General features: G+C 33.6%; 2 protein-coding genes across 2 annotated transcripts; both read left to right on the top strand.

The window, feature by feature from the left end:
* The first annotated feature begins 5,747 nt into the window (after window positions 1-5,747).
* On the top strand, window positions 5,748-8,048 carry LOC8277622 (protein SRG1). The gene is made up of 4 exons (XM_015728056.3): window positions 5,748-6,101; window positions 6,526-6,773; window positions 7,044-7,374; window positions 7,546-8,048. The coding sequence occupies exons 1-4, from the start codon at window positions 5,775-5,777 to the stop codon at window positions 7,795-7,797; spliced, it is 1,158 nt and encodes a 385-aa protein (XP_015583542.3). The 5' UTR covers window positions 5,748-5,774; the 3' UTR covers window positions 7,798-8,048.
* Window positions 8,049-8,399: 351 nt separating this feature from the next.
* Window positions 8,400-10,734, top strand: LOC112536927 (protein SRG1-like). Its single transcript, XM_048371667.1, has 4 exons — window positions 8,400-8,666; window positions 8,748-8,995; window positions 9,311-9,638; window positions 10,259-10,734. Exons 1-4 carry the CDS (start codon window positions 8,466-8,468, stop codon window positions 10,493-10,495), a joined length of 1,014 nt encoding a protein of 337 aa, XP_048227624.1. The 5' UTR covers window positions 8,400-8,465; the 3' UTR covers window positions 10,496-10,734.
* The last annotated feature ends 1,797 nt before the right edge of the window (window positions 10,735-12,531 follow it).

Raw genomic sequence — 12,531 nt, forward strand, 5'->3', positions numbered from 1 at the left:
GCTCTTATAGTGAGGTAAGCTTTGTTAGCAATGTTAGGGTTTAGTTATTTTACTTTGGAAGATTGAACAATGTATGATGCTTTCGTTTCAATTTGGTCATGTAGGGGCGGAGCTGTGCTCTTATCATAACGATTGGATGAATGAGAAGAAGTTTGATGATTGGGGCGGAGCTATGCTCTTACATTGATGATTGTATAAAATATGAAGGAAAGTTTGTTGCTTTTCAAGTTCGGTTTATGTGGTATGGTTGAACATTGTAATGAATGATTGAAAAGCTGAAAAATATAAAGGGAAGTTTGATGAAGGAAAGTTTGATGTTTGATGATCAGTTTATGCCTGTTTCTGCCAGACAGGAGTTGCACTACCAGATAAGCTTTATGGTTAATGTAGCAAGGTGTAGGATTTGGATTTGTAGTAGATGGGTGGGGTTGAATCTTGTAATCAATGGTGAATTGAATTACCAACTTTTATAATTGATTATGCAATAAAGCTCTTATTTTTCTCTTAAGATATTTTGCATGTATTGCTTATGGCTTTGATGAAGTAAAGTGAACCCATAATTATTATGACAGATTCACATTTGGACAGATAAAATAGGCATTAAACAGCCTTTTAACATTATTGTAATATAGAATCCTTACAAAAATCATGAGGTACATTAAACATATGTCTTGAAAAAGACAAACACATAAAACAACTAATATTAAGACAAACTAATTGATATGGTCCAAATGACAGTTTTGTCCATGCAACTTTATAAGCTCTAACAAAAACACAGTACTGCAACTTCTCTAAGGCAACTTCTTAAACTTCTGCATTGGCTTTGGCAAAACATGCTGCCCTTCTTGAATCACAAAATCTGCATTCTTACTAGTCTTTGTTTTTGTAGCTACCATATTCTCTTTGCCTTTCGAACTAGCTACCGCCTTCTTTTTGCCTTTCGAACTAACTGATATATTAGTCTGTGCTTTTTTGAGACAACCTATCAAACAGAGCCACATTCTCTGTTACCTTTGTAGCTGTTGAAGTTTGGCTACAAACTTTCATACTTTGTTCATGACTAGCTTATCTTTGTTCCTTTGTAGCTGTAGTTGATCTTTGTGTGTCAGACCTCTTTCTGGATTGCCTTGCTGTTGTTGCTGTTTCTGTATAACCACTAACAGTCCTCACATTCCTTTCCCCTGGCATCTGCAATATGACATTTTATATTTAGAACATGAAACATATGAAAACACATAAAATTATAGATTCACATCTGACATGTTGAGTACGTACTCTTAAATACATATTACCAGTCTCATAGGATTACTAAGTATAATTCATACAGAACTAAGTTATGAATAATACCTGAATTCTTTCTTTGGCAATTGTTCTCTTATCATATAGTGGTTTGGATTGTGAAGGAGCAACTTTTACATTTCCAACTGTGGTCTGATTTGGTACATCAATATTGGTAACATTACTTTTAGGAGCTGATGGACATCTAGTTCTCTTCTGCTTCTCTGTTACAAGTAGAAAATTCATGAATGAGCATACTGAAGTTTTGAGATATGACAGCTCTAACAATAAAATTTTATCTGATTTTCCAGAATATCTTTAGATGGAGGTGTATTATCCTTCCTTGGGCACCCTCTTTTATTGTGTCCATATGCATAGCAAATTCTACACTGCATCTTTATTCCGTTTCTATTTAATTTTTTTGGATCCTTTTCTTTTTCATCAACAACTTTCTTTCTATTCACCTTAGGTCTTCCTGGCATCCTTTTGAATGGTGGTGGATGCACTGGTGCCTCAGTGATCTCATGCCACATCTTCTAGCCATTTAATGGTTCAAGGGCATACTGATAGGCTTGTAAGTACATGTCCTTCTTGTAGCATTCATCAACATAGTTATCCACATTATGCCTCAACCAATGAATACTGGAAATTGCATGAATGCAAGAAATTCCAGTCAGTTGCCAAGCTCTGCATGTGCAACTCCTGTCTGGCAGAGACACCACAAACTGATCATCAAACATTTTAACTTGAAATTTGTCATTCAAAGCTGCCTTTGATATACAGAATTTGGTTTCCCACTTTAACTTCTCAATCTTCTTTCTAATCCTTGGGCACAATTCATCCATATTGTTTTTCATCATGTCAGACTTCATTTTAATCCTTTCCATCAAAGCACCCCTAATCTCTTCCAACATATCAATAATATGCAGCAACCTTGCTTTGCATATCCATCCATTAAAAGTCTCAGCAATGTTGTTGTCAACATTGTCACACTTAGGGAGAGTGGATATGTATGCTTTACAGAAGAGTCTTGGATCCCTGGAAACAAATCCATCTTCTGCCTCAGGATCAACTTCTCTAAGTTCTTTCAAGTTAGCCACAAATTGTGCTTCATATGTACTGTCATCAAATCAGATTCCTTCAAGTTAGCCACATATTTTGTCATCAAATTAGATTCCATTTCAGCTATAGAATAATTTGGTTTCTTTCTAAATCCATTTAAAAACTCATTAGCTAGCCACTTTGTAGTTGCCATATTATTTCTTTGCACCCTAGCACAGTTATGGTTAGGTCTAACAGTCCTAACCATGAATGTCTTATCATTTGGAACCTTTGAAGCATATACTCTCCAATTGCAGTTTCCTTTACATTGTGCTTCCATCCTATCTTCTCCAGTCCTTTTCCACCACACATCATTACCCATTTGCAATAGCATAATTCTATACTGCTCCTCTAAATTGTTCTGCATTTGTGAATTTCATTCCTGCTACAAACTTTAACTCTTGATGATTACACTTAGGATTGTAAATTATTTTTTCTCCCTCTTTTTTTTTCTAAAATCACAGTCATCCTCATCACTTAAAACAGGAGTATCAACCTCAACATTACTGTCAGGGTACTCAGAATGGTACTCACTACCATCACTCACATTGCCATCCACTCTAATATTGCTACTAGCCCCCACAAATCCAGTGTCATCTCTCCCTTGGTCCTTATCCAATCCTAACCCAAATCCATTGTCAACTACAGTCTTGCTAAAGTCCTTTAGATTCTGTTTTGCAGTAACATATTCCTCATCCACATCTGAGCCATAAACATCAGAAGATAGACTATCCTCATCATCACATTCATCATTTTCAGGGGTATAATCTTCATCCTCACTAGATCCAACATAGTTATCAACATTGTTCACATATTCAAGCTTTACTTCATTTTCCCCTTTATTTACAATATTTTCAAGTTCAGTTTCATTTTGATTTGCATTTTCAAATGCAACTACAGTCAATGGTTCATCTGCATTGTCATTATAATGTCGATTCTCATTTTCAGTTATAGTTTGCCCATAGTTTGGAGTAATTGTTACAGCTTCAGCATAAACTTTTAAAAAGCTATAATCTAAACCTTCTGCAAACATCTTTTTGCACTCTTCCTCAGGCTCAACAAAAATCAAGCTTAGATCCTTCCCTATAGGGTTCCATCTCCTAGGGGGTTCATAGGCAACACTCAAGAAAAGTGTATATCCCAATGTTTTCACTATCTTCTCAATATCATCCATATTGAAATTAGAAATGCCACTAAGATTTACACTACACCCCACTAACATACTTGACTATAGGATTACTAATTAATGCCCAACCATGATGAAATTCAATAGGAATACTGCATAAATATATACACAACAATTAAATCAGTAATACGGCAATTAAAATGTAACTTTATAGTAATATCAAATGCAAATGCTTGTAGTAATAACAAATGCAATAACAAATGCATTTGGAATTAGGGCACTTTATAGCAAATGCATTTTGTTATTACAGCCACTTTATAGTAATAATAAATGCATATAAGAAATGGCTATGCATGTCTTACTGTTAACACAAATCCCTAAATCTTTTGTTAATAGCTACTTTCTTTTACCAAATGCATATTCCCTACAATGTTATACCCATGAGAATAAGATTCCCACTTGCATTGCTTTACCCATTCACTGTATTAACAAAATACACATCTTCATTGTCGTTTTCTGGAAGGAGCCATCTTGCGGGGGACCACATCCACAAGTTTCAAGAATAATGGACCACAGAAGGGACAAAGATAACAGAGCGAAATGAGTGAAATGAGCGAAATGAGAGGAATAGAATGAGTTATGGAAGTTATTAGTTGTATTGTAATTGTAAACTCTAGAAATTAGAATTGAGGATAGAATTGGAGAAAAAATTAGGGAAGGAATTAGGATGAAACAGTAAGTTTTGAGGTACTTCTATGTCCTCAGCTACGTAGACAAACATGTAGAGCAACGTGTGGACGCCATGTCATTAGTGGCACACGCCAAAAAGCGGGTGGGTAGAAATGATACAATACGCAAACATGGTGGACAAAATTGATAAGTTTTAAAGGTAAGAGTAGATTCACGAAAACAGTTAAAGGTCAAGATATCTCGTTAATTTTCGAAAACAACCCACCATGGTGGAGCTCCACAATAAAAAAATCTATGCTGCATGTGATAAAAATAATAATCGGTGTCAATTTTTGACAAACAACCACCATTACTACCCTAGAGTAACTATGGTTGAGTTCTATAGTAAACTAGTACCTTGCAAAAATGTTACCTCATTTCGAAACCATAACATAAGTCAATAATAAATTATTATTTATGTTTCCCAAACTTCTAGAACTCTTTTCTACAACTTAAAACCACCATTGCTACACCACATTAGTATTAAATAAATATTCAAAAGGCTTACCTGTCAACTTTGTTATCTGTATAGTGTGGAAAGCTTCACAATAAACAAACAATGGTGATTGTGCTTTGTCTCACTCCTCCAAAATCGAACAATTCCAACTATTTCCAGCAGCAAATTGAACAGTGAACAACCAACAGAGACCACAAGCCCTAAACGTTAAAGCTTCTCTCTCCGTAAAGCATGTCAAAATGAGTGTAAAATAGGAAAAGATTATGTTTGTAAAGTGTAAATTTTCTTTTCTAAGATTTCTACGGTTAAAGAATTCTCACAGCTTACAAACGGTACGTTTTTAGATATTTGGCTAACTCAGCTTTCACTAAATGAGTCAGCATTCTTAAAAAAATTTGTAACACTTAAAACCATGTTAGTTATTCAACTGTCGTATTTTTGTTGTTGCGGTGACCGGATTGTATTTTAGTAAAGAAATATAAAGAATGAGCATTTCTAGAACGCCATAAAATTATTAAAAAGTTAAAAAGCTTGGGATTTTTAAGGTAATTAGACGTTGTTAATATTCTAATAGTTATTGCAGTTTGGTACACATGAAGGAAATAATTCTTATTCACCAAACTAAACAAACGATTTATAAAAAAAAATAAACAAGCCGCCTCAATTAAATAATGAATTTGCATTTGGTGATTTGTTTTACTAGATTGTGCATTTGAGAATTTAATGATAAACAGTGCATTGAATGGTCCAAAATATTATTCTCGGTTTTCATTTTCTTGTACGTGCTACATCAACATAACTATAACAAGCTTAAAATGTTTGATATTAATGCTGTCCCAATAATCATCGATTGGCCACATGAAAAATTGATAGCTGAGATGACCAACTTAACTTGTACCAATCAAATAATACATGCATGCATTCAGTAGGATAATTAAGAACTAGTCAATTTAGGATTCTGAAAATTCTGAATTTTTATTTTATTTTAATTATCGTTATTTATTTATATATTTTCAAAGTATTGTGTAATATGCGCATAAATAGAGACATTGGCAGTTGGGCATTGGAATTGATTTCCATATCATGGCTGGAAGGGTTGCTCCTTTTTGCCTCGGAGGTTCAAGCTTTAATTATCTTCTACCACATCAATATATGCAAAGGGTTGTTCGGCTGGCTAAACCAGCTGTACCACATGCCTCCTCAGCCTCACTCTCTAAACTTGATCAAGGAAAATCTATTATTGCTTGTGATGATTTTCCTCACAAAGAAATTGCCTTTAATTCTCATCATCCTCCGTTTGTTCCAGCTCCTATTATTGATATCAGTCTACTATCATCCATGTGTTCCAAGGAAGAAGAAGCTGAACATGAAAAACTGAAATTGGCTCTTACTTCATGGGGTTGCTTTCAGGTTATGAGAATTCTTTCCCAAATATATTTACTTCTATTTCTATCTATACAAAGAGCTAAATAGAATAGTAACGCAGATTTATTAATATATATGATTGAGGTAAGTATTAATCAACCAACATATAAATATAAATATAAATGATTTCATATTATTCATCTATTCTTAGTGGCATGCATAAAGCTAAATTTTCCATGCGTAATGGAAACATAATAACTTCCCATTTAAAGATATTTATGACCCCTCTTGTTCTTGTTAATTTTTCAGTTAATGTAATTTCACCTTTTAATTTTAGAATCTGGCTTCGCTCCAGGAGTAGGTAAGTCTTACCTAATTTTTATTCATGTGTACTGGTTAGCCTTGGACGTTGATGCCATGTTGTTTTAGCTTACAAGGTGTTTGAATTTGATGGCTGTTAAATTTGTAGGCTATAGAGCATGGAATATCAAGTTCGATTCTTGACAAAGTACACGAAATTGGCAAACAATTCTTTGCACTTCCAACAGAAGAGAAACAAAAGTATGGTCGAGAAGCAAATGATATTGAAGGCTATGGCAATGACCCAAATGTTTCTCGCAAAATCATATTTGATCAATCTGAACGCATTCTACTTAAAGCAGCCCCAGAAGCCGAACGAAGGCTTGAACGTTGGCCTGGCAACCCTAGTGATTTTAGGTAATTTTTGTTTCCATCATATACTGGTAATACTTTTTGTTAATTTCTGTCATTCATTTGATAAAAAATTGCTTCAAAATAAAAAATGAAAAATAGAAAAATATTGTCGTTTGATATTAATTGTTGCCTTTGTTTTGAAAACCATTGCTTATGTCTCAAAAGAAGTGTTGCCTGCACCCATAGGTTAAGTCCGGCAGTAGGTGTATATTTCAATTTGAGTAAGTTGTATATAGATTTGTACTGATCAACAAGCTGTTGGAAATCTTGCAGAGAAGTAGTGAAGGAATACTCGGCCATAATGAAGAGCAAATCAAGATTTCTGCTTAAAGCCATGGCAAGGTCATTGAACTTGGAAGATGACTGCTTCTTGAAGCAATATAAAGATGAAGAACTGATTGGAGTGAGGTTTAATTACTATCCTGCAGCAACTTCAGGATCGTCAGATAGATCAGGCTGTAAACCTCATTCGGATGGATCAGGAATTACAATTCTTTTACAAGATAAACTAGTGGAAGGCCTTCAAATTCTCAAAGATGGTCAATGGTACATAGTTCCTACAATTCCTGATGCCTTACTTGTCAATGTTGGCGATCAGATGCAGGTATCAAATTTTGACTACTGAAAATGGTGCTTGAATGGTTTTATCGATCATTACTTGTCCGAATTAACAAGTGCACGATCTTATCTTATATTGTTGACTATTGAAAGCACTAGTCTCTCAATTTACTATGTAATCATTTGATACTAAAATTTGGTGAATAATTTTATGCAGATAATTAGTAATGGAATCTTCAAGAGCCCAATGCACAGAGTAATAGTGGAATCAAAGAAGGAAAGGGTATCAGTTGCAGTATTCCACTTACCCAAATATGAGGTAGAAATTGGACCAGTTCAATGTCTGATAGATGAAAATAGACCACAACAGTACAGGAACCTAAAAAATTATCGTGGATTCTACTATGACAGCCTTTTCCAAGGAAAGTCACCACTGGAGATGGTAAAAGCGAATGCATCCCTGGTATAATATCAAGATGATTTACCTATCATATGTGGCAGAACGAAATGAAGTTTACAGAGTTTCCCTCGCTGGCAATATCTTTACTTCTACTTATGTTTTGGATTGGGGCCTAAATAGTGCTTGTCTATGTGCATAATTAACTTGTAATTAGTGAATGGGTTTTGGTTGTATTAAAACCATTACATCTGGAGAAGAAAACTATATGTATTTTTATAATTAACTATTTTTTAATATTTGATATGTATTTTTATCTCTTATATTAAAATGAATTTGTTAATTTTTATTAATAGAATAATTATAATATTTTTTAAAGAAATAAATTAATATTTGACACAATCATTATTTTAATCATTTGAATTGAAGAATCAATTCCACTGCTGGAGGGCAATTTCCACCTGATTCAAGACAATTAAAATATTTTTATTGTCATTGTCACTATTGGTTGGCCTTATGTAATTGATATTATAAAACGTCCTGACAAATCCTTCTATTTTTAAATTTGACCTGTCGTTTATTTCAAGGCATAATCTATAACAATGCTCCTAATATTCCCCATATATTCCTTCAACAATCTAGCTATATACCTATATTTTCTTGAAAAAGGAAAAGAAAAATCTTTCTATAGATATAGTAATCACTTGTAATTTTAGCATAGTAATCAACCCATCATCATCATGTCCAAGTATGTGCAAGAAATGTCTATTGATGGGGATGAACCCCATGCAAGATATATTATCAAAGATATTCTAAATCCTTCTCCTCCATCAGTCTCAATTCCTGTCATTGATCTCAGTCTACTATCTTCACTCTCTTCTAAAGGAGCAGAAGAGCTTGACAAACTTAAAGAAGCACTCAGTTCTTGGGGTTGCTTCCAGGTTTTTATTTTCTTCAATATATTTACAATGCCTGCAAGATTTCATTTCCAATAAATTGGTTTATGATGACTTAAATTGCAGGCTACAGGTCATGGGATTCCAAGTTCATTCCTCGACAAGATACGAGAAGTAACTAAACAATTCTTTGCACTTCCAACAATGGAGAAACAGAAGTATGCTCGGGCAGTGAATGACATTGAAGGATATGGAAATGATCCTGTTCTTTCAGATAAGCAAGTTCATGACTGGTCCGATCGCCTGTTTCTAAATCTAATCCCACAAGATTCAAGAAAGCTTCAACTTTGGCCAACCAATCCAAGTGAATTTAGGTACTAGTATTTTTATTTCTTATTTGTCTTGGCATTGAGATTATAACCAATAACAAAACTTTTAGGTTTATTCTTGGGGATTACTTTTTTCAAAAAAAGAAAACTCAATAAATTTTCAATTTTTTCTTTTATTATGAACTCAGATGGGATAAAATTTAAATTTTAGTGAAGTCAAACTGTAAATTTTTATTTTAAGAAAACGGCTCTAGTACTATTGAACAAAAACTGATTAGACAATTTGAATCTATATTCTTAAAATCAATCTTAATAATGATTTTTCAATTACTGATTCATGAAATTGCCTAAATCTGGCAGAGAAGTACTGAATGAATATTCAGAAAAAATGAAGCAAATAGTGGAGCTTCTCCTTAAGGCCACGGCAAGATCACTGGATCTAGAAGAGGATTGTTTCTTGAAACAATATGAAGGCCATGAACACATGGCAGCAAGGTTTAATTACTATCCTAAATGTCCAAGACCAGACTCAGTTCTTGGTGTTAAAGCTCATTCAGATGGATCAGCTATAACCATTTTATTACAAGACAAAGATGTGGAAGGTCTTCAAATATTTAAAGATGATCAATGGTTTAGAGTACCCATTATCCCTCATGCATTTGTTGTCAATGCCGGCGATCAAATGCAGGTACTTGGAATTTTTGGCACTCCAAATTGCTTCACATAATGTTGGACCATGTATTTTTGTAATCAAGGGCGGTTACATAATTTTAATCTAATATCTAATATTTTGGTTGGTTCTACACTAAATGACGAATGTTTTAGCCATGAATTCAAGGAGCCAATACATATTGAATGATTCTTTAGCATTATTAATTGAAAGTAGGTTCTCATTTTCCATTTGTGTTGAAAATGACGTTACAAATTAAATCATCCGGATGTCGCATTTCAAGGTATTGATCTAGTTAATATTTTCATTTGCGAGAATTAGGAGCACTCGAGTTGATTTAGCTAGAATTCTAATTTGTATAAATTAGGAGTTGTCGAGTTTGCAGTATTCTATCTATTATATATTAATACTGATGAAAGTTTATTATCTTTACAGTGAAAGTAAAAAGATGAAATGACTATTCTTATATAATAATTTATGACTTATTAAAATTTTAATAAATTTTATATCGGTTTAACTATTTTATATTTTTATAAATATAATTAGTAAAAGTATTTTTTTTAATTTTCACATTAGCATATGTTAATGCAAGTGATTAGAGCTAAGAGAGTAAAGAATCTGGTCATAATTTAATGCAGATAATGAGTAATGGAATCTTCAAGAGCCCAATGCACAGGGTATCAACAAGTTCACAAAGAGACAGAATATCTGTGGCAGTGTTCCACTTGCCTAATGCAGAAGTAGAGATTGAACCAGTTAAAGGTTTAATTGATGAAGAAAGGCCACAGCAGTACAGGAAGCTCAAAAATTATGCTGCTATCAACTTTGAATGCTTCCAGAGTGGGAAGGTTGCCCTGGAAACAGTGAAGATTTAAATACCATTTTTTTGTTTGGCCTTTTCAATTATTAACTTCTTAATCATTTATTTTTTTTCTTATTTCTTATTTCTTTCTTCCAATGGGAGTTCATCTGTTCAGTAAATCTTTTTAGCATATGATTTAGCTCATCTACCAGAGCTTACTAATGTTCTCTGAAATCAAAACTATGTAACAGCATCTATTTCACTATGTTTCATAATTTAATTTTTCAATGTGATTTGAATTTTTATTTTTAATAGGGACTCATTCTGGTGCAACGGTCCATATATTTTGTAAAGTTAGAAACATAAGGTGCAAATTGCATTGGTCAGAGAACTAGGCTGGAGAAGAGCTAATATTTTTGTCTTCAAGGTGATGTAGCTCTGGCCCCATTGCAAGGAAGCTCCACATTCGAAGACTTCATAGTACTGCCCATAGAACAGAAAATTGTAATAAACATGAATAAGGTAAAGAGACCCATATCAAAATCTATCAAGTTCTGATTTTTTTTGGAAGCTCAAATCGTGATCATTTTATGCATTCAATTAAAAAGAATTTTAATGTCTTAGGTCACCATTTGATTTGGAAAAAATATATATCATATTAGAGAAAAAATGTATATCAAATTTAGTTCTTAAATTTATTAATTCGAAAAAAATTCAGTTTGATCGTAAAATAGAAAAATAAAAAATATAATTTTTAAATATTAAAAGTAATTAGTATAATATAAAAAAAATGAGAGAAATTAATAGTTAGTAGAATCAAATATTAAGAAAACATTAGTTCATATATATGCTTTCCAAGCATGAGAACTCACTGATTGCACACTTTTTTAAAAGAGTTCATCTCATCCAGATCTGAGATTGTAGTATTTTAGCTGAGCAGATTTAGGCTTATTTGCATTTCAGATGCCTGCATAGATTGAAACAGAATTGCAGAAGATGAAAGTTTAACTCCTGACAGTGACACCACCTTCTATTTAAAAAATTCCAAATGCTCAACCATCTGTATACATCCTTCAATAAGATAAACAAAGTTGGATGAGAATTGCATCCATTTTTCTTGCTTACTCAAGCTAGTTTAAACGGTTCAGGTAATAAATCATGGAATGACAAGTTCATTTTTGGACAAAATGCGTGAAGTTGGCAAGAAATTTTTCGCATTACCAATGGAAAAGAAGCAGAAATACTCTAGAGAAGTTGACAGCATTGAAGGGTATGGAAATGACATGATAATCTCAGAGCAACATACACTTGATTGGACTGATCGATTGTATCTAACACTAAGCCCTGATGATCAGCGGCAACTTAACTTGTTGAGGAACTAAAACAGAATCCAGTCGACAAGGACCAACAGTCAAGGACTGTTGGTCAAGTCCTCAGTTCAGATCATCACAGGCCCCAAGGAAGAAAGGTCGCTTCTACCTCTCTCAAGCTAGAAAGGGACGTTGGAATAGAGCATAGGAAAACTACTGATAGCAAGAAGACCATTACAATAAAAAACTTGTATATAACAGAACATCCATACTCATGTAATCTCAGAATTCTATTATGCATACTCATCACAGATTAATAAAACAACAAATACAGTTTTCAACATGGTATCAGAGCAGGCTTGATCCTGTCATCCCCTACCAATCCAAACTAACCACAAACACAAAAAGACAATCTTTCTCGCCATGTCTCACAGTGATATCAAAAAATTAACCAACACTGTGCTAAAAGGCAATCAAAATTATTTTGAATGGTCGAGGTCAATTTACATCAGCCTAAGTGGCAGGAAGAAATTATGGTTCATCACAGGAACCCAAAATAAACCTCAACCAACCAATCTGAATCAACCAACCAAAGAAGAAACGGAGGCAATAGAGGAGTGGTAGATGACAGACCATTTGGTCATGTTACTACTTACTAACACTATGGAGCCTCAGATAGCTAGACTTTGCATACTACTGGAATTTTCACAGGCAATATGGAACAAAATGAAAGGCCTATATGGCCATGAGCAGAACTATGCTCACATTTTTAATCTAAAGCAAGAACTGGCACAGATTA

Source organism: Ricinus communis, chromosome 3 (assembly GCF_019578655.1).
Source record: "Ricinus communis isolate WT05 ecotype wild-type chromosome 3, ASM1957865v1, whole genome shotgun sequence".
NCBI classification, from domain to species: domain Eukaryota; kingdom Viridiplantae; phylum Streptophyta; class Magnoliopsida; order Malpighiales; family Euphorbiaceae; genus Ricinus; species Ricinus communis.